General features: G+C 42.9%; 1 protein-coding gene across 2 annotated transcripts in view; it reads left to right on the plus strand.

The window, feature by feature from the left end:
- TP53BP2 (tumor protein p53 binding protein 2) overlaps positions 1–22,423 on the plus strand; it is a 55,504-nt gene that overhangs the window by 25,237 nt on the left and 7,844 nt on the right. Inside the window, exons 3-16 of one of the 2 annotated variants that reach the window (XM_084203393.1) lie at positions 1,247–1,360; positions 2,906–2,985; positions 6,915–7,016; positions 9,345–9,519; positions 10,885–11,066; positions 11,430–11,594; positions 12,007–12,244; positions 13,887–14,015; positions 15,223–15,362; positions 16,103–16,592; positions 17,006–17,787; positions 19,631–19,768; positions 20,333–20,466; positions 21,499–21,665. In XM_084203393.1, the coding sequence (XP_084059519.1) occupies positions 1,247–1,360; positions 2,906–2,985; positions 6,915–7,016; positions 9,345–9,519; positions 10,885–11,066; positions 11,430–11,594; positions 12,007–12,244; positions 13,887–14,015; positions 15,223–15,362; positions 16,103–16,592; positions 17,006–17,787; positions 19,631–19,768; positions 20,333–20,466; positions 21,499–21,665 (3,036 nt within the window). Of the gene's footprint in view, positions 1–1,246; positions 1,361–2,905; positions 2,986–3,250; positions 3,387–6,914; positions 7,017–9,344; positions 9,520–10,884; positions 11,067–11,429; positions 11,595–12,006; positions 12,245–13,886; positions 14,016–15,222; positions 15,363–16,102; positions 16,593–17,005; positions 17,788–19,630; positions 19,769–20,332; positions 20,467–21,498; positions 21,666–22,423 lie in introns of those variants that run through there. The other variant, XM_084203394.1, reaches the window with a different exon arrangement.

Genomic DNA, 22,423 nt, shown 5'->3' on the forward strand with positions numbered 1-22,423 from the left:
TCAGTGGAATTTGTGCATGTAACTTTTTCATCACAGTTATTTGAAAGGAAATGGCAATTTCTTACTGGGCTCACTTTTCACTGTCTGATCCTTTTTTTACTTTGAGCTGTGAATCCAAAGTAGTTCAGCTTTTCAAGGTTTATCAGAAATAGGGCTTTCCAAATGCATCTCGTCTGAAGTTCATGAAATTTGCTGTCCAAACAATGAGCTGGATCTGTGTCTGACAGAAGCTGTGGGAGAACACTTGAAGTGACAGGAGCTGTGCTGGCACACTGAGCATCAGGCCTGCTGGGTACTGCCAAGGAGCCTCTCCAGGCTGCTGAGTGCTCCTGCCTGAGCTTGAATGCAAGGGCTGCCATCCAGCGTTAGGAGAAGAATTCCTCTTCCCTGGGAGTTTATCTTTGCATCTCTCTTTGTTCTCCTTGGGATTAGGAAGTAAAAGTGTCCCTGTAGGAATTGTGGCAGCAGTGCCCTTGAGGAGGGGGTGCCAGTGACTAAGGGATGAGTTTGTCTGAGGTGCCAAAGGTACAGCAGCTCGTTTCCTGTGCTGGTGAGCGGGTAAGGTGATGTGCACATACAAAATGAGGACACTAGAACTGAAAGCTCTAAATTCCCTGTTTTCCCTCATGCTGTGCCTCAGCTTTTCCCTTCAGGGGTGGACTTTTCCAGGGCTGCTGTTCAAAGGTGTTGGTTTCGTTTCAGAAACAAGGAGTGATGCAGGGTCTTCTTAAAAGAAAAATAGAAATCTCTTGGATGAGGGCAAGTTGTGTGCACTGGGCCCAAGCTATGGTGGGATGTAGCAGTTCACTGTTTTTGTATTTGCATTGCCCCCCCAGATGAAGGAAGGAATGATGCATCTGACTTCATGCTCTCAGAAGGCTAATTTATTAATTTATAATACTATATTTTATCAAAGAATACTAAATCTAAAGAATACAGAAAGGATACTTACAGAAGGCTAAAAGATAATAATGAAAACTCATGACTCTTTCCAGAGCCCTGACGCAGTTTGGCACTGATTGGCCAATGAGTCAAAACAATTCCCATGAATCCAATGGAACAATCACCTGTGGGTAAACAATCTCCAAATACATTCCACATGAGCACAACACAGGAGAAGCAAATGAGATAAAATTGTTTTCCTTTTTCTCTGAGGCTTCTCAGCTTCCCAGGAGGAAAATCCTGGGCAAAGGGATTTTTCAGGAGATATGACTGTGCCACACTTAAAGGTTTTTTACCTTTCCAGAGCGCCCCATAGCCGACAATGAGCGGATGCTGGATGTTCTGCAGAGGTTTGGAATGCAGAGGAGCGAGGTGCGCTTCTTCCTCCGCCACGAACGCTCTCCCTGTCGGGAAGCTGGTAGGTGTTGACCTCAGCTGGTTCATCTCCTCAAGTTCTGTTTCATTCTTCAAGGTTAAGGAAACAGCTTGTGTGTGTTACTTATTAATGTTCATAGCCAGTAGGTGTTGCAGCCTTTTGTTTTGTCTGGCTATTGGCTAGTCATCTTCCCATGCTATATCAGGGAATAATAAATCCCTGAAATTTCTGCAGGTTTTCCAGAGCTGGTTATCACCAAAGCATCCATGGGCATACTGTGTTAAATATATTCTCCAGCAAAATATCTTGATATCTGTGGTGATCTCTTCTTTTAAATATAGAAATAAAATAAATATAGAAATAAATACAAATTTTGCACTCCTCTGCAAACCAAACTGTTGCCCAGTGATTTTTGTCATTATTCACTCTGTGATTTGTGTCATTATTCACCTGGATAATACTTTACCAGGGTGATAAACTTGGCATAATGGGCAAAGATAGAGCTCTTCAGAGTTTCTCCTAACTAACATTTGTGTTAGTTTTAGAAATAGCATTTAATGAACTGCCTGGTGAAGTTCTCTGAGAATATAATTCTCAGTGTAAATTGAAATGTGAAACCTGTAAAGGAAATTATTTTCAGATTTTCAGGGGTTTTCTGTGTATCCCATATACATATCTTCAGTAAAATCTTTCACTTTTACCTTTAAATCAATCTACCAGATTCTTCTTCCTCCCCCTTTTCTGTTTTTGTCCTTGGTAATATTCCTCAGTGTTGGAAACACTGAATTTGGTAAGTGGCATTGTACCCAGGATATTTTAGATGTTTGACTGTATCTCAATATTTGAAATATGTACTGGTGATAGAATGAGTGCATGAAAAGCTAAAGCTGTGCCATTTCTACCTGCTGAGGATCTTACAAAGCAGTTTAGTTGTCAAAATATATTTTTTCAAGTCCAGGGTGCCTGTAGTATTAGGATTATTGTCATTTTATTGACCCACAGCATTGCTAAGCAATGTATTTGAACTCTCAGTCTCACAGAAATATGGTCTTGAAATAGGAATCAAATGGGCAAGAAGGTAACAGACATGGCTTTGTCCTGTGCTACACTTATGTTCCACAGGGAAATCAGTGAGATTGGTATTAGGCATCTGAGCACTATTTGCACATAATTTGATGGGAATAAAGTAGTGTTCTAGTTAAGCACCAGCTTTACTGACACAATGACTGCCAGGAAGAAGAAAAAAAATGTGTTTTTAAACTGTGCATCTAAAATGCACATTTAGTAGGGGCTGACTGCCTGTTTGCCACAGGATAAATACTGGAATAGCCTACTATTGCTTAAGTTAGTTTTGTTTGTCTGTATTTCTGAACAGAACTGTACTTTAAAATAAAATTTGACATTGAACAGAAATCTTTTCAGAAAATGTGTTGTGTCATCACTTAAATTCATCTTGGTAGTAAATAACAGGGGTTCAGATTCTACACTCTAATGATTATTCTGTTTCACCTTTTGTACTGAAAGCTGTGTCTAAAAGGATAAGAAAAATCTTACATTACCTTACCATCTTTGACTATTTCTGTCTAGGGACTGGACAAAGGTCTCAAGATCCAGCCTTCAAAAGAAATGGTGTGAAAGTGCCTGGTGATCGAAGAATAGAGAATGGGGTGAGTGCTGGATGCAATGGCTGAGCTGGAGTGCATTTTCCCACAGCAGCCCTCCCAGTGTTGTGCCTTGCATTGGCAGCCAGAAGGGTGCTGATAACACTCCAGAGTTTTGGCTGCTGCTGAGCAGGGCTGGCACAGCATCAGCACTGTCTCAACATTCCCCCCACATCAAGGGGCTGGCAGTGGGCAGGGTCCTGGGAGGGGACACAGCCAGACCAGCTGACCCAGAGTGACCAAAGGGATATTCCCTGGCATGTGGCGTCAGCTGAGATACAAAAGCCAAGGGAAGGAGGAGGAACAGGGGAACATTTGTTATTTTACAACGTTTGCCTCCTGGAGCAACTGCTTCCTGTGCTGAAGCTCTGCTTCCTGGGAAGTGGCTGGACATCGCTCTCTGATAGGTAGAGAATAAACTGGTTTTTGTCCTTGCTTGCTTGAACAAACTTTTTTGCCTTTGCTTTAGTAAACTGCCTTTTCTCAACCTAGGAGTCGTTTTCCAGCTTATTCTCTCTGCCCTGTCCTGCTGGGAAGGGGAGTGGTGGTAGAGCAGCTTGGTGGGCACCTGGAATCCAGCCAAGGTCAACCAACTATAGTCCTTTTTGGTCCCTGAACCGGGGTGAGACAAAGGCAGTTTATATATATATATGTGTGTATATTCATATATAAAAATACTTTGTAGTTGCCAAGTATCAAACTCCTGTGTGGGACACAGAGTTTGTCAGCTGCACTGCTTATCTGTTTTTCTGAGTTTGGGAACACATTAATATAAACAATGGCTCTGTGCTTTGCCCTCACACTGATGGCCTTGCTACACTGGGGGAGCTGTCTTGTGGGGAAGATGAGGGAATACACTTCCCTCTCCCTGCCTGAGATTGATGTGAATGCTTTTAAAATGCAGGCTCCCATGGTCTTTGCTCATCCATATACAAGCTGTTTAATACTGTTAATAATATTAACTAATACTGTTGGCACCCTGTGGGGTTTGTGGAATTCAGTGTCATCCGGGTGTAAGAGAAAACAAACTTTAGGTGAGTAGATACTGAGATGTGCTCTGAGGTATCTAGTTCCTGGGTGGCAGGGTGTGTGGAAGGACTTGGGCAGGTGCCTGGGCTGGTTATCACCTCCCATTGCCTGGGGCTTCACACCTGAACAGGTAATCAGTGAACCCTGGCAAACTGACTTGTTAGCTGAGAGAAGGGTGCCTTGCCCACCCCGATGAAAACCAGCAGTGTCTCACCCTGTACTGGGGCCTGGCCTGTGAGCCACAGTTCAGTGCTCAGAGCACTGTATTTGAGGCAGGAACCCAAACTGTGTTTGAGGACACTATGGCTGAGACAAGCACTCAAACCCCCATAATTGTCCCAGTAGTGAAAAAGGAAAAATGGAAATGGATAAAGCAAGCTGCAGCTTCATATCATTGGTTGGAAAGGGAGGAAGAAGGAGAATTAGGGAGAGTAGGGGTCAGATAAAGAAGCCAGTCCTTCAAAAACGAAATTGCAAGAAATGAGACAAATCAAACAGGAGACGAAGTTACTTGGTCCTTGACCTCATCAGAACTTCAAGACTTGTGAAAAGATTACAGCTGCCATCCACGTGAGCAGATTTCTGCCTGGCTGCTTCAGTGCTGGGGTAGTGGGGCTGACAGTCAGCACTTGGAAAGTCATGAAGCCCAACAGCTGGGATCCCTTGCTAGAGATCAGAAAATTGAAAGAGGAATTGGAAAACAGCAATTTGCAGTTTCTGGACATGGCTCCTCTCAAGTTTGAGGGCAAGGTATCCATTTAAGGAAGATAGTGTAAATTCTAAGGAAAGTGAACCACTGCATGAAGGCATCCAGTATGTGAGAGAATTAGCAGTGCTGGAAGTAATCTATAGTGATCTGAGAAGTGACAATGTCCCTGAAGATCCAGAGGATGTCCCTTGCACAGTGGCCATGTGGAGGAAGGTGGTTCAAAGTGCCCCTGCATCATATTCCAGCATCTAGGTGGTACTGTGTTACCTGCAGATGGATAGACCAGCCTGTAGAGGTGGCATCCTCCTGGCTTTGACATGTAGAGGAAACTGGGTACTTCCACATCCCTACAGCCAGCACCCCAGATTTTAGGGGCAGCCCAAGAGATTGGTCCTCTCCTGCTCCAGTGAGGGGGAATGGAAGCCCCAAGAGCAGGCCCTGTAAGGAGCTGTGGTTGTTCCTGTGTGAGCAGGGAGAGGACATGAGGCAGTGGGATGGTGAGCCCCCCCTTCTAGGCTGGAAGTTCATATCCATGAACTGAGAGGGAAGAGGGCTGTTCAGAAAGAGTCACCCAAGAGGACTGTCAGTGTAGTTGCCACAGAGAGACAGGAAGGCAATCAGTGATCTCCTGTGGAAACCCAGGGCACTGGGAATATCTCTGTTTGCTCTGGGGTGCCCTGACCCCCAGGGGAGCACTGACTTTAACTGGGGGATGCCAGGTGTTGTCTGTAATCGAGGCTGAGGTGAGTTTGACAGGGGACAAATGGCAAAAGCATCCCATGTGATGGCCCAGAGGCCCCTGGTACCCTTGGCTTCAATTACCTCAGGAGAGGCCACTCCAGGGATCCTAAGGGGTACTGATAGGGTTTAGCTGTTGCTACTGTGAATACAGAGAGGATCAGTTATCCACCCTGACTGGCACAGAAAGATCCCCTCACTGTGAGGTTGTTTCAAGTTAAAGACCAGCAAGTGACAATTGCTACCAGGATAGTCCCCTGGCAGTAATATCACATCAACTGAGACTCTGTAATTCCCATCCATGAACTAATTTGTTGACTAGAGAGCCAAGGAGTGCTCAGCAGGACCCACTCACCCTTTAGCAGCCCCATATGGCCAGTGCAAAAGTCTGATGGGGCCTTGAGAGACATGTTCTGTGGTGACCTGGCACCTTGGAGAGAATTGAATCAGACAAAGGGACTAATTTTTGAAATAACCTCATAAACTCTTAGGAAAAGCAAAATGGCATTGAGTGAACATATTGTGGCACTTAGCACCCACAGGCCTCTGGAAGAATTAGCATTATAGTGGAAATGGAGGCTTTCCCTCTTTGGAGATGCAGGTGCAAATAGTCCCATGGAAAGAAATGAGAGGCTGCTGTGGAGAGGCTGGTAATGACTGCTCTAAAATAGACACAGAGCCTCTAGCAGTTACCATCCTGGCTTCCAGTTTCCAGGATGTCACCAGGATCTGTTGGCTGCCCCAGCTGTGCTTGTACAGGTGATCTCAGAGCCACAAATGCACCATACTTCCCCTTCTCTCCTCTCATCAGAATTCTTTTCTCATATTACTTCAGTTTACTCCAGACTTCAAGTTACTAGTTACCAGTTACAAGTTACCAGTTACTGTTTCAGCATTGAATCCATTGTCTACCACACTTGCTCCATAATATTATAGATATAAGATTGAATCTAGACTCAGGAAATATCTGAACAGACAACAAATAACAGTGCTGTCTTTGAGAATGGTGTTTTCCCTCCTGCCCAGCCATATTTAAACTTTCTATTTTCTTCAGCTTACGTGGAAGGGCTTCAAATTGTAGTGGTACACCTACGAGCACAGATCCATGCTGCCACATGCTGAGCATTCTGGGCTCAGTCAGTCAAAGCTGATTCATGCTGAACTGAGTTATAAAGGGCTCTGAAATGCCTCTTGAAAATGCTGCTGGGATTTTGCTGCTAGAAACATTAATGTTCCAAAAGATGTCATTTTCTGGGAGTTGTTGGATTGGGCTACACGTGTATGAGCTTACAATTATTTGTTTTACCATAAGAAGATACTGTGTCTCTCCAGTTATTTTATTGGCTGTTCAGTTGGGGATTTTTGAAAGACTTTTATCATACTTTTCTGCAGTAGCTCTGTTAAGTGCTAGCCAAATTAAAAATTCTAGACTTAGTATGCTTTGGGTTTTCTTTGACAGGTAAGTGCACCAAGGATGGATATGACACTGGCTGAACTTCAGGAAATGGCATCACGCCAACAGCAACAAATTGAGGCTCAACAACAAATGCTGGCTAACAAGGTGAGCTTGGAATTAGATTGCTTGCAGCCAGAAACAAAGGTAGTAAGAGTCATGTGAAGTGGAGGGAGGATTGGGGGTTTTTTCACCCCTTCTAAACAGAGGGCTCCTTTTCTTTGGCTGCCTGTTTTTAAATTTGAAAGTCAATGTATGCAAATACCCAGTTGTAAAACATACAAATAATGCCAGTGATGGAAGTGACCATTTAGCTTACTGAAAGGATAGGGCACATAACATTAATATATTGTCATTCATCGTGGTGGCTCTGTCAGCTCTATTTGTGCTCCATGTGCTGACCAGCAATTCACCAGTTTGATCACTGAACAATGCTTTTGTCTCTGCTGTCCTGTCATGCTATCTTGCCTTCTCCTGATAAGAGTTCAGTGGGCCTGGTTTTCTGGGGCAGCTGGCTGGAAGAGATGTCTTGTATGTGATTAAATAACCTAGGACTGGGATCTTGCAGAACAATAACAGAAAAGCTAATGGAGCACACAGGGTGCTCCCAAATTGTGTAGGGGAAAAAATACTCTGAATGTATCTGCAGAATGGTGGCACAGAGCTCATGTTTTGCTTGAGTGTTGTTGGTACACATTACTCTTGAAAATAAAACAGAAAATGCTGCTTTTGGCAGAGAATTGTGAAATGTGAGCCTGCCCTGAAGAGGGCTCATCTGTCTGGGTGGGTGTTCCCATGGCTTTGAGAATGTGCTTTGCTGGGGAAGAAGGCTGCTCTGGGCATCTGCTCTCAGTACTTTTCCTGTGTCACACACCCTCTCTCCCTTTGAGATCAGTTCTGTGTGTATGTTTAGTACCTTGTTCAGTTCCCTTGGCCCTCAATAATTTTATCTCAGGGAAATGCTTCAAGCCATTATGTCCAGTCAAAATAGCCAATAAAACTTTTGCTGCTTGTGGTAAGAACAGGTGCAACTATGATGCAGGAAATTGGTAAATCAACCAAATGATGAGAAGTTTCAACTGAAATGTAGCAGCACAAGTAATATCCACACTGCCTTAATTGGCCAAAGAATTTTGCTCTCTTCTCAGTTCCAGCTGAGAGGTGTTTATATATGAGGAGCCTAAACTTTCACAGCTTCTGTTTCACTCAGAGGTGATGGCAATACACCCTGGTCTTATAAATAAATAACACTGTAGTCCCATGAAATAGGAATACTATTTTTACTGTAAATGATTTAAAAAAGAAAAATATGAGTTTCAGTCTGGATAGCTACCCATTAGTAGGTAGGTGTTTGAAGAAGAGTAGCCCTGTGGGTGTCCCACTGGTAGGAATTTTCATTTCAGTGCCTGCCTGGAACAAACTTGCTTTCCTAGGTGCCTCTTCCGAGTGACTTTCCATTGCCTCTTTCCTGCCTTCTGAAATCAGATGCAATATTAAAAATAGATTCTGAGGGAGGAAAAATACACTTTCTTTTTAGACACGAGCTGTAATATCTTTTTTTTTTTTGGTGACATTTTCCTGCGTGGGAGTGACTCCAAAGTAGTGCATACACTGAGGATGCTGCCTGGTCCTGGTTTTCTCCAAAAGGCAGGCTCACTTTTTTGCTCTGCCTTTTTTATTCCAAGTTCCCTGTTTTCTAAATCTGACTGGTGATTTTTTTTTTTCTCTTGTGGGTTTGGTTTTTTTGGAGGAAGTGTGGTTTTCTAATGTTAGTAAGCAGTGGTAGTTTTGGATTTTAGTAAGTGCTTGGGAAAGTCTCACTAGTTCTACTCCCCTGGAGCAGCCTGTCATCTCCAGAGCTGGAAGCCATGTATAATGGCCAGTGATTTAGAGAAATTTTTTTGTAGATCATCTAGTGGTCTCATGGTTTCTTCTAAGTCTAAACTAGACATGTGTATGTAGAAATTGATAAGACATTATTTTACTCTCTAAAGGCAAAAGGATCCTCTCCACTAAGGTGATATCTGTTGTTCAAATGAGGGCCAGTTCACTGTAAAGGTTTTCCAGTGTCTTGATGCGTGGTGATCCTTATCAGGAGATAATTATCTGATATCTGATCATTATCAGAGGTTTGGTGTGCAGCCATCCTCCATCTCAAGGAGGTTTTAGCAGAACTAGTAAAAGTACAAAATAGTAATGGAAAATACCAATAATTTATGCAATACCTTCTACATAAAGAATGTCTAATATTCTCCAGCATGTCTTAGTGGTTTAAAAGATATGTAAAGTACAAGCAGCATGGAGAAGGTGGAGAGGAAATAGTGTTTAGCTTATGTAGCTCAAGAGCTGAGTAGTGATTAAAACAGATTTGTAAATATGTTGGAACATGAATGCTTAAATTTTTCTTAGACTTCAAAATCTTTGCCTTGACTGCAGGAGCAGCGCCTGAAATTCCTGAAGCAGCAAGATCAGCGACAGCAACAGCAAGCTGCTGAACAGGAAAAACTGAAGAGATTAAAGGAAATTGCTGAGAATCAAGAAGCCAAACTTAAGAAAGTGAGAGCATTGAAAGGTCATGTAGAGCAAAAAAGACTCAGCAATGGGAAATTAGGTGAGTTGCTGGGGGAGGGTAGCCTGGGATTTTTCATGAAATGCAGTTCTTAGAAGTCCAAAATTTCTGGTGATTGCAGTGATTCAGAGGAGTTATTTACAGCCTTCCAGGAGATGGTAATCTTAACAATTTCACATGTTTTATTTACCAAGAAAACTCATGGCTGACCTAGAACAAAATATATTTTCTTACTATATTTTAAAACATCCTCTAAGAGCACCCTGTATTTTGAGCCTAGCATGTCTGCCCTTTAATTACAGTCTGCTTTTTTTCCTTACTTGAATACCTTTGTGCACCACAGTAACTTTCTCCATCCTTGATGTCAATACCCTACACATTTAGAGTGTTATTTTCTTGGTCTGTAACAAAGCTTAGCCAGGCACCTAAGTTACCTTGTATGCAAGAGGTAACTAATGGCCAAATAGGCTGCATATTTGCTTTTTAGTTATATGAATCTGACCAGGGTCTCACTTGCTAAGTACTGGTTGGGTGCTTATAGTTCAGCATGTTGATACAACATTAAGTCTGAAATAAATATTTATTCTTCTGCCTACCTTTTCATGCTCTCTGTGATGCAGAACTTGTTATTTCCAGCCTGACTCAACTGAAAATATGAATACATTGTTTTAGTAGGAAGCGTTTTGGTGGACAGATAAAGCAAAAGTGTTTTTCTGTCGGAGAATCCCTTTTCTGCTTGGGTTCTGTTGCACAAAAGAAACTTCTGTTTTAAGGCTTGGAAGGATGGTAGAATAATACAAGATCTCGGAGCATGTGAATCTGTTTTACTGCAGCAGGTCTGATTTTGGTACTTGCTTGAATCCTTAGTGGTTCCTTAAACTTCATTCTACAATAGAACAGTTTCAGCAGTGGGAGCAGCTGATGACAGATGTTTGTAATAGACCCGAAAAAGCTCTCTGAAGCCTTTGTTTAATGTGACAGCTTGGGTGTTTTGTCACTGAGTTCTTATGACCTAAATTCAGAGTTCCAAGTATCATAAATATGCCTTGTGGTTTAGTGAGTATCTTCTTGCTGAATTCAGCATTCAGTGAATTTAGGCTTCTCCAGATGAATTCAGTCTGGCATTGTGGTTTTGTTTGTTTCAATACTTCAGAAAGTTTTAAAAAAAAAAGTTCTCTTTCCCTCCCTGTCAGTGCTCTAAGTAGACCAAATTTCCATAACCATTCTAGTGAGCCTGCATTTGCCAGAGCTCAGAGGAAGAGCTGGTGTGACAGGGCAGTGGCTTTGGCTGAGCAGCCGCGCTCTGAGGCCGGCAGGGCGCTCTCTGCCTCCTTAAGTGCTGCCTTGGAAGCAGCCCACGCTGGGCTGTTTCTCAGGGCAGCTATTGTGCTCTGCCCTTCTTTGCAGTGGAGGAGATTGAACAGATGAACAGCCTGTTCCAGCAAAAGCAGCGCGAGCTGGTGCTGGCCGTGTCCAAAGTGGAGGAGCTCACCAGGCAACTGGAGATGCTGAAGAATGGCAGGATTGATGGTTACCATGACAACCAGTCGGCTGTAGCTGAGCTCGACCGCCTCTACAAGGAGCTGCAGGTAATGGGGGGCCAGCCTGTGACCCTCAGCTCTTCTGGGCTCAAAGTTGGTTGGGTTGTTTCTTACCTTGTTGGAAAGAAATCCCGTCGCTCCCGTTCCTGCCGGGGCTGTGTGTGACAGCCTGCATGCTGGATAGTTGTGCTGGGTTTAAGGTAAAAGGGGAAGGAGCACACGCTGTTTGTACCTTTCCTTTCTGCAAGATTTGGAGACTAACCAAAGTTTTTCTCCAGAGGGAAAACATGACTTGACTTTTTAGAAGGCTTTTCTCTTTCCAACCGTTTCCTGTCCTCGATCCTGAAAGTGAATTTGTTTTTATTTTGGTTGTTTTCCCCTCCTCCCCCACTGCTTTGTGAATTTATTCAGTTGAGGAACAAACTGAACCAGGAGCAGAATGCCAAGCTGCAGCAACAGAGGGAGTGTTTGAACAAGCGCAACTTGGAGGTGGCAGTCATGGACAAGCGTGTTAATGAGCTGCGCGAGCGGCTCTGGAAGAAAAAGGCAGCTCTGCAACAGAAAGAGAATGTACCAGTAAGTGGGGGCTTTTTCATAACTAAAACATTAATTCTGTGTCTTGTCTGTACAGCCTGAAGTAAAGACTTGCTCGGGGGGAAGGCTGTGGAGATGCTAGACTTGTTGTCTTTATCCATATGTAGTGGAAGTCTTGTATTATTAAAGTGCTTTTCGTGGTACATTAGTGTTAACCTACTTACTCTTTACAGACAAGTTGTATGTTGTCATGGAATTCTATTTTAGATTTTTTTTTTGCTATTACTACCTCAGCTTTATAATTCTCAGAGCTGTTTCAAAAGAGCACTTTTGAAATTGGCATATCATTTGCTGCTTGTTCTATTCTTTTTTACTACTTTTTTAAACTCTGTGAATGGACACTGCAGAATAAAATTCTTTATATTTTCTTCTTTTTTTTTTTTTCCCCCCCAAGGTTTCTTCAGATGGGAATTTACCACAGCCAGTGGCTTCTGCTCCAAGCCGAGTGGCAGCAGTAGGTCCTTATATCCAGTCCTCTACTATGCCACGTATTGCTTCCAGACCTGAGCTCTTGGTAAAGCCAGCATTTTCAGATGGGACACAAGCTCTGCAGGTACCTGATGGGCCACTGAAAACACAAACACTGCCCAATATGAGAGCTGGGAACAGTTCACAAGCTAAAGCTCCTGCAGGTAATAGCTTACAATTAATATTTTTTCTCCAGACATGTTTTGTTTTCTTACCTAACAGCTCTGTTTTGATGCTTTGTCTTTTTTAAAGCAAAGTGTTATTTGAGATGCCAGTATTGCTACTTGCCATTTTCTCTGCACCAGTGAATATATAAGCACTGAGGTTCTATGATTCAGTGTTAAAAATGAAGTAAATCTATCAGTGAGTACTTTGAGTTGTTATACAGTGTGGACTAGAGGAGGACTTTTCTATAAAGTAATTACTTAAAGTTCTCCTAAGAACTATCCAACAGTGTGTTTGAGTTTCTAGAGGCAATTCTAGTACGTACCTGGTGCCTGGATTTAAAAACTAGCAATGCCACGTTTTCTGATTGTGCATTTTGGAAATGACACCTGTAAAGGATTAACCAACATGACAAATTTCACAGAGGAGGTGGTTGCTTGTAGCACAGGAATAGCAGTGAAGTTACTGACTTGCTGGAGAGTGAGGTTTGGCCTCTCCTACTTGGAGAGGTAATGGAGATTTGTTCGCCTCTCTCCGTGGCTTTCCCCTCTGAGAGACAGTTCAGTTCAGTAAGAGAAGTCTAAAGAAACTTTTAGAGAGTTGTAAATATCTCTTCTGTGCTATCCTGGGAGAAGACTCCCTTTTCAGCTGGGAGAGGAGAGAAACAATGATCATCCCAAAAGCAAGAAACGAAGACTGAGCTTGCAGAATAGCTCTGTTTATTTTCTATCTCCCTTCCTCCATCTCCAATTCTGGCAGATACTGCAGTGAACATTGCACAAAAGCAGTTCCAAGTGTCTCTTGCTGTATTGGAGAATGGAGGATTGTTTCTTTTTATTTGCTTTGCTCATCCTAAAATTATTGGAGTGGAATTTAAGCTCTAGACCACACAAATTTTGGATTTTTTTCTAGAGGAATGCATGGTGGTTAGCTATTTGAACTGAAATATCACTTCTTATTTTTTAGCATTTGGACAAAAGGACTGCTTTCCTAAAGAGAGTTTCTGGTACTTTGTCAGAATGAAATTTTCTGCTGCTGCTTATTGTTACTGTTTGAATTTAACATTACTTAGATTGTTTAGAATTTAGTAGGGAGAATTTGGTGAAATACTTAATAGGAGATTGCAAGCATTTTCTTAGTGGTTTTTGCAGATCTCTACTCCAGTGAATGTAGAGATCATAAATCTTTAATGCAGACCCACACACAGATGAATTTTCTCCTGTTTTGGCTATCCCTGGCAGAGTCTGTCTTTGCTTTAAAGCATCATGTTTTTCTTTGCACAGTATATCTTTTTTATTCTTAACATTGTATCACTTTTAACTTAGCACAGATACTCAAGGCAAGTTTCCTACGAACTGGAAATAAGCCAATCTAGAGAAGTTTCTTTTTCCAACGCTCTAAGTGTAGATGTGTGCTATGACAATGAGTTTTGCTGCTGCTTTTGGTAGTTGTTCAATTTCATTTCCATTCTCTTTTTAAAACAAACAAATGAAAATCTCTAATGATAGGTTTTATAGCTGTTAACCTCTATGTGATACTTTTACATTGACTAGACCTGACTCTTACAGAAAAAAACCTATTTGTAATAAATCAATAAAAACTACTATTCTAGCTTAATCTGTTCCACTTAATCTCTCCTAGGTTCTGTGGTCCCCAATGCAAAACCTTCCCCATCTGCTCCTGACTGGAGTAGTTCAAATACAGACAATCATATTAATCAAGGATCAGCCTTGACTTCAGGAAAAGGAGTTGTGACAAGTGAAGGACAAGGTATGTTCTTGTGTGCTTGGCTAATCTTAAAATTTGGAGAATCTAGTTGATGATACCTCTCTTCTAAATGCTTCAGTAAATAATTGAGAATTCATTTGAAAGCACAAAAGAAATATCAAAGAACATTGCTGTTGCTTTGCTATTGGAAACACCAGGCAACCCCATGGCAGGGAGAAATGATGAGGAGGACTCCATAATATCAGAAGGCTAATTAATTACTTTATTATACTATATTATTCTATATTATGTTACACTATATTACATTGCATCTAAACTGAATCTACACAAGCACCCAACTCAACTCAACTGCCCAGAATCTCATGACTGTCTGCTGACTGACAGTCTGCACACGTGCTTGGCCCTGATAGGCCAAGGAAACAAAACACCATCACTTTGGGTAAACAATCTCCATATTGCATTCTACTCTGGCACAACATGGGAGCAGTGAATGAGATAAGAATTGTTTTGGTCGTTCTTTTTTCTGCTTCTCTCAGGCTTCGAGATTGTGAATCTCACACTTTGCTGTGGTGTTGCAGGGTTTTTAAGAAGAAAGAAACCAAACCCACAGCTTGCCTCAGGTGGTGAAGAAGATCCTAGTTCCTTCTTACATGCCCCTGTTGAATTTGCATAATGCAGCATTTGACAGGCCCAGGGGCCCTTAGTGCAGAGATAGGATGGATGCAAAAAGCATCCCCTGCATACACTCTAGTAAATATTGCACACAGCAGTATAGGAGACCAGGACAACCCTGACCATGGGGAGAAATGACGAGGAGGACTCCCATCTTATCAGAAGGCTAATTTATTATTTTATTATACTATATTATTCTATGTTCTATTGCACTGTATTACCCTGAATCTGTCATTCAAATCAACTGCACAGAATCTTGTGACTGTCAACCGACACACACACGGATTCAATTGGTCAGTGAATCAAAACACTCACACCAGAATACAATCAAGCAAATTCCTTCAGGTAAATAATCTTCCTCAGTGCATTCCACTTGTTCTAAAACACAGGAGCATTAAATGAGCTAAGAATTGTTTTTTCTTTCTCTGAGGATCAGAGAATGTGAATCCCAGAAATATCTTTGGGAAGTTGTGCCTTGCTTTTTTTCTCTGTGAAGAGAAATGTGGCTGCACAGCAGGACTCTCACCCCTACAATTGTGCCATCCCTTTTGAAAGTTGTCTCCTCTCTCTTCAACAGCAGCTGAAGGGGAAGCTCTTTTACGAGACAGAGAGAAGAAGGTGCGTCCGTTCTCCATGTTTGACTCTGTGGAGCAGTCTGCTGGGCTGGGCACGCTGAGGAAGAACCAGAGCAGCGAGGATCTCCTGCGGGAGGCACAGGTATGCTGGGAGCCCAGGCTGCTGCTTCCCAGCTGCCAGGCCTTCCCACAGCTCTTCTCAGAGCTTTCTGCCAGCCACAGTAGAAGTAGTGAGGTCAGCTTTTAAAAGACTGCTTCTGAGAAAAAAGTCTGTTAGGCTTTTAATGGCAATTGGTAACTCCAAATCATTCCCTGCAGTCACTGTGGTGGGAATCTATGGCTGTATTACTTGTACAAGTGTGTATTTTTTTTTCCCCTAAGATACAAAGAGGCTTTTGCATGTTTGTTTGTTTGTTTGTTTTTTCAAAATCATCTATGTGCTTGTCTCACTCTTTAATGCAACAGTGTCCTTCAGATGTTTGTCAGCAGTAAAACTTGCCACCTAAATTTTGGCATGAGGATGCAGTTTGATCAGGTAGGGGTGCACTAGCCTACAGCTGGGGATGACAGGTGCTTTGTTGGAGAGCAGCCTCTTGACAACTGAGTATCTCTGGAGAAATTACTGTGCCCTGTCATTGCTCCTGTTTTAGACATAGCTGTTACAGAAGAATTAAAGAGAAGAGGCTCACAGTATTTGAAAACATCAGTGATGACAAAAAGTTTCAAGCAGTTTCTTCCTGGTTTCAGTGATGTTGTAAACCTTATTACAGCAATGGTAGACATAAGATACTGTGTCATACTTTGAGGCTCATTGATCCTTCATAGAAGAACTCCTAAATCATGTTTTACTGTTTTATCTTAATGATTTTTTTTGTCTTTCAGACAACCAATAAAAATGTAACCAAGGTGCCACCGCCTGTCCCCACTAAACCAAAACAGATAAACTTGCCTTATTTTGGTCAAGCCAGTCACCTTCAACCTGCAGATACAAAGCTGGATGGAAACCTACAGAAGCTGCCTTTGGCTATTGCAGCTGTGGGGAACAAGCAAAAGCCAGTGGCACAGCAGCCTTCTCATCCTTCTCAGCAGATACAGCAAAGAATTTCCGTACCTTCTGCAGGTTCTTCCTCTAGCCAGGATCAAATTCTTCCTTCCTCCAAACAGGAGAGCCCCCCAGCAGCAGCTGTGAGGCCTTTTACTCCTCAGCCATCCAAAGAGACTTCGCTGCCGCCGTTTCGAAAGCCTCAGACTGTGGCTGCCAGTTCCATTTACAGCATGTACACCCAACAGCAGACTCCTGGGAAGAACTTCCAGCAGGCAGTGCAGAGTGCTTTGACAAGGGCACAGACCAGAGGACCACATTTCCCAAGTGGTAAGCACGGAGCTCTCTCCCTCTCTTCTGTCTGATAAACCTCAGGTGGATGTTCTTTTCACCTGGTCTGCAGGTATGAGACTGTTCAGGGGAGTTAAGGGGGTGAGGGCAGCTGCAAGAATCTTGGGTGGATCTTCCATGCTGTGTAAGTGTGTTAACAAGAAGTGCAGAATGTCTGTGTTGGGTTTGCAAGATAACTAATGGTAGATCTGGTTACCAGATCGGTTCTGTTCAGTTTTTGTATTCTGCTTCTTTGCTCTACGTAAAGAATACACAAACTGATTCACCTTTCTTTGTTGCTGTTCTCTTGAACATTTGTTGAGTATTGAGTATTGTTCTCTTGAACATTTGTTGTTCTCTTGATTATTTGTTGTTGATCAAATACTCAGCCTTGTTTCCCCCTGACCCCTCAGTGTACGGCAAGCCTGTGATGGCAGGAGCAGGGCTGCAGAACCAGCTGCCGCAGACAGACAACATCTACTCCAACCTCCAGGGCAAGCCAGGCAGCCCAGAGCCCGAGATGGAAACGGCAGCCTCTGCTCACGAGAACCACGAAGCAGAGCGGATCCCCCGTCCCCTGAGCCCCACCAAGCTGCTGCCCTTCCTGTCCAACCCCTACCGCAACCAGAGCGACGCCGACCTGGAGGCGCTGCGCAAGAAGCTGTCCAACGCGCCGCGGCCGCTGAAGAAGCGCAGCTCCATCACTGAGCCAGAGGGGCCGAATGGCCCCAACATCCAGAAGCTGCTCTATCAGAGGACCACTCTGGCTGCAATGGAGACTATCTCAGCTCCCTCGCATCCCTCCAAACAGACGGCATCAGCTGCCGGTCCTGAAAGCCCGGTGGAGATCCCAAATCCTTATCTAAGCACGGAGGCAGAGAAGGAAACGGCTGCCTCCATGCCAGAAGCAGCTATTGCTGAGGAGACAGAAAGCACAGCAGCAGAGCAGAGTGAAATTGTTCTTCCCCCTGTACCTTTGGACCCTGTACCTGAAGCTGTGTCAGACAGCGATGAACTCACGCAGCCCAAGCCAGAAGAGCCAAACCTAGAAGCTCCACTGCCACTGGAGGTGTACATGGAAGAATATCCTCCATACCCACCACCTCCCTATCCATCAGGGGAGCCGGAGAGTTTGGGAGAGGACTCATTCAATATGAGGCCTCCTGAAGTTACTGGACAGTTTTCCTTGCCTCCTGTAAGTATTAGCTCACAACTGGGCTGCCCTGTCGATAAATCATCTTGAGAGCTGCCATAAACCCTGTGCATTGTGTTGTAGAGCTCAGGCAGATGTGGGAGAACAGCCACACAGTCTAGAAGTCTCTCTGTTGCTATCTGTTCTAGTTGTGTGATGCTCTTATCTCCAGACAGTAATGAAAAGCCTCTCTTGTTCCTAGAATTAATGACATAATGAAAAGTTTCAAATGAAATGCACAAATAGTAAAACTCTATAGAGCTGTAAGGAATCCTTCCTTCTAGAAGTCTGCCTACACCCAGATTTTACTTCCTTTTTAAGAAAAATTAAAGCTGATTTTTTTTTTCCCCTTGAGGTACAGATACAGATTTCACAAGCATTTCCCACTATTGCTAGTATGAGCCGGGGACTAATTTTCTTAATCCTGGATTGCATTTGTTTATCTGACAGTGCCTTTCTTGAAAAATATGTAGGAACAGACTTCTTTAGTTTCTATCTAAAAAACTCACTTGTAGATATCAGCTGTTTGTACTTCTATTGAATGTTTACTGAATTTCTTTGAAATCTGATTTACCATCAGACTACTCTCAAGTTGCATCAAAATGGAGTGTCTTGGGGCTGGGAGGAGGCAGCAGTTTTACTATTTTATTTTGCAAGTTTCTGTCTGTGTGAGGTATGATGTTATCTCACTGTTGCAGAACAAAAATGCTTAATGCTTTTGGTTTCTCAAAGACTTTCTTTAAAAACTTATCAAGAGTAGCGTTTTGATAACAGTTTTCATAACCTGATACATGAAAGTTGTTTTTTCCTCTATCACTTCAATGCAGAAGAATTAAAATATTTAAATGTGCTTTTTAACCTTGTAATTTGTGCATGGAGTAGACATTTCGTGTCTTCATGCTTTAAAGATTTTGTTCTTGCTTGCTTTTACAAGGAAACTTGAGTGGTAGAATTTCCTGACTTGTGAGAACTCACTTCTGCTTGGTTTTGGAGTAATTCTGCAATGATGAGAAGAAACCAGCCCAACTTGTTGATTTCATATTTAAATCCATGGGTTGTTCTGCCAGGCTCACTCTTGGAAAAGCCTCTACTTTTGATATTACATACAAATCTACAGGCAGAAGAGTATTTCTACTTAAATATCTTATCTCCACATGCCTGCTCCTGCATAATATGAGTCAGTTCTATTCATCTTTGCCTGGACATCTGTCAGAAATTTACATACCCTGTTGAATGCTCTTATTGCTGCTGCCCGGGCAGCTGGGCGAGCGGTGAGCTAATGCGAGCGTGTTCCCTAAAGCAGTGGGTACAAACTCAGCTATAGAAATGCTTGGGAATCAATGGGAGCATCTAAAGCAATTCTACACTTGGTTCTGTATTTTCCCAAAACTATTTTCCATCACTGTTTGCTCCTGATAACCTCTGGTGTACTTACAGATATGTTAGGAACTTTAGATCAGTACTTGCATTAGTGTTCTTTGTGGAGTGTGCTGCTTGGTTTGTCTAACAGCTATGAGAGTTAATGGTGAAATTATCCAAAAAAACAACAAAAAAATTGCATCTTTTCCTGATCTTTGGTAGTTTCTCTACTTTGTTGATGTTGATCAAGGTAACTTCTGTATGAAAGTTGAATAATGACCTTGTCCAGAGATAAAGGCGGAGATCTTTCATAACATGCTTAACCTAATATGTTCACAATGTGTTTGGGGATTGGTAAAAAATACCGTAAATTTCCTATTAAGCACTTTTCTAGTTGATCATTTCTGCTGTCATTCCCAAATAATCACTTTTGCATTCATCATCTTGCCAGGAAAAAAGTGCCTGTAACTTGTGTCACCTTTTCCAGGGGAAGAGGACGAACTTGCGTAAGACTGGCTCCGAAAGGATTGGCCATGGAATGAGAGTGAAATTCAATCCCTTGGCATTGCTTCTGGATTCATCTTTGGAGGGGGAGTTTGACCTTGTGCAGAGAATAATTTATGAGGTACAAATGCTAATTTGTAAAACAAGGAATTTCAGTCCTGGTTGAAACTGGGAAGTCATAGCTTTTCTGGACTAGTGCAGAAGCTGAATCTGTTCTTGAGGAGATTAAATCCTAGAAGGTTCTAAGTGATCATACTTGGAGGCTGATTCTAAGTGTGTTAAAACCACAGTGGATTTTTAGCATCAAGACTACAAATTTGCAGGACACCTTTTTCTTATTTTTTTATGTAGTGTTTCATTCAGTGTCTGGCATGTTATCAGATAATTTGGTAGGCAAAATCCATGTGAACTTTGCTCACAGTTAAATAAACATAGATCAGAAATTTATTGAAAGTACTTCTAGTAAGTTATCAAGATCCTGTTTCTCTGAACCACACTGTTAAAGGGAGAATGCAAACTTAAATATGAATCTTGGTGGAAAGCTGGTAGTGAATGTAGTCTTCTTGCTCATAGAAATACATCACAGATTCATATTTCAGAATAATGCAACTGATTTTTGTATGAGAAGAGATATTTATTCCAGAGTGTTTCACCTGAATGTGATTGTTCCTTTCTGGCTGGCCAGGTGGAAGATCCTAGCATGCCCAATGATGAAGGAATTACTGCTCTGCACAACGCTGTGTGTGCCGGGCACACGGAAATCGTGAAGTTCCTGGTGCAGTTTGGGGTGAACGTGAACGCTGCAGACAGTGATGGATGGTGAGGCTTTCATTAAGTGCCTCCTTATGGATGTTCTCCACTAGAGTCAGGACTTGGGAGCTGCTGCAGGTCCCTCAGAATGTCCCTTGCTTTTCTCCTGTGGAGCTGGCAATGAGTTTCTTTCCAAAGCAGAGCAGCAGCAGTTCTTTGGGGCATCGTACGGGACTGTGCAGATGGGAAAATAGGGAAATTAAAGCAATATTCCCTGTATGAAAAAAACTGTTCTAGGGGTGGGCACAGTTGTCAGGAAATTGCTCTGTTTCTTTCAGATATTGAAGACAGCTTATACTGAGCCTTATGCTGAAATTGCCAATATCCTCTGTGAGAGATCCTGTAACTTACCTGTGCTCTGGGCAGTATCTAGCCCTGAAAACTCTCCCCAGTTCTTTTTCCAATAATCAGCCAACTTGAAACCAAAATAAAGTGGAAAATCATAACCTTCAAACAAGGCTTGCACCTGATAATGTGTTACAAATCCTTTTTACAAATAACTAGGGGAGATTATTTATGGAAGGCTGGTGTAGGGAGTAGTAATTTTACTGTTATTTCTGCCTTCAACAGAAGTGCTTGAGGCCTAAAACTGAATAAAGATGCTTGTGCTCCCTCAGCCTGAGGGGTTATCACAATTACATGCACTTGTCAGGTGAAGTCAAATCTTGAAATAATTATGTGGATTGTAAGAGGCATGATGTCAGGAAGATTTCTGAGTGGGTTTTCAATATTGATTAATTGTTGAATTTTTAGTGCCTTAATGAATGTTCCTAAAATGTTAATGGATTACAGAAAGGTAGAATAACTGGAATCTGTAGGAAAACTTAGCTTTAGGGCTCAAGCAGCTCTCAGTAGCTCCTGTTACCTGTGGAAAGTGATTGCTCTTGATGTGCTGAGTTAGGTGCTGTGCCGGGCAGCACCCAGCAGGGCAGGGCTGATTGCCCAGATCCTGCAGGCTAGGATGCTGTTTGCTCCCAGGGCTCTGTGAGCACTCTGTGAGCAGTGGGAGTGAAGTGCCATCCTCCTGTGCTTGCCTCACAGGACCCCTCTGCACTGTGCAGCATCCTGCAATAATGTGCAGGTGTGCAAGTTCCTGGTGGAGTCGGGGGCAGCCGTGTTTGCCATGACCTACAGCGACATGCAGACGGCCGCGGACAAGTGCGAGGAGATGGAGGAGGGCTACACACAGTGCTCCCAGTTCCTGTATGGTGAGTGCCATCCCCAGCCCTGGGGCACGCCAGGGGCTCCCCTGCTCTCGGGTTTTGTGTCACTGAAACGGCTCCTGAGGGATTGAAAAGTCTTTTTTCCCAGCCCCACGATCGAGGGAGAAGTTGAGGTTCCTCAGCTCTGGTTTTTAAGGTTGTGTCTTTTCTCTTATCTAACACATTCTTTCTCTGACCCACTGAGGTCTGTCTGGCAGGTTGGTTCGTGGCACACTGACCACCCTTGGGGTGGTGTTCGCTTTTTATACTACGAACTACGTGTACTTTATTTCCAATAATTTTCCAGTACCTATCACCTGTGTTAGACAGTCTGTCTCTAAACCAATCCAAAAGTGTCATCACAGCAGAAGATGGAGGACAAGAAGAAGAAGAAAGACAGAACATGCCCAGATTCCTCCATCTTGCCTCTTGAACCCCCATTCTAAAACCCCAAAATTCTACATTTTCACCCTATGATAAATTCACTATCATTCCACTCAAACCCTTGTGAATCTTCACACAAAGTTGGTAATTTTTTCCAAGGGCTAAAATCTAAGGCACAGGTGTCTTTGGCTCCCTGCCAGGGGCTTGAGTCCTCCAGGGCAGCCAGAGGAATGTCCTGGGTTCTGACACCCTGCCACCTCTCACTTCATTTGTGCATGAGGAGGGGTGAGTTGCACACTCAGGTTAGGTGCCTGTGCCTCTTGAAAAGAGAGAGGTTTTCACCAGTTTCGGCAGCTTCCTGAGTTCCATCGAGATTAACT

The sequence above is a fragment of the Fringilla coelebs genome (genome assembly GCF_963513975.1).
Source record: "Fringilla coelebs genome assembly, chromosome: 3".
NCBI classification, from domain to species: Eukaryota; Metazoa; Chordata; class Aves; order Passeriformes; family Fringillidae; genus Fringilla; species Fringilla coelebs.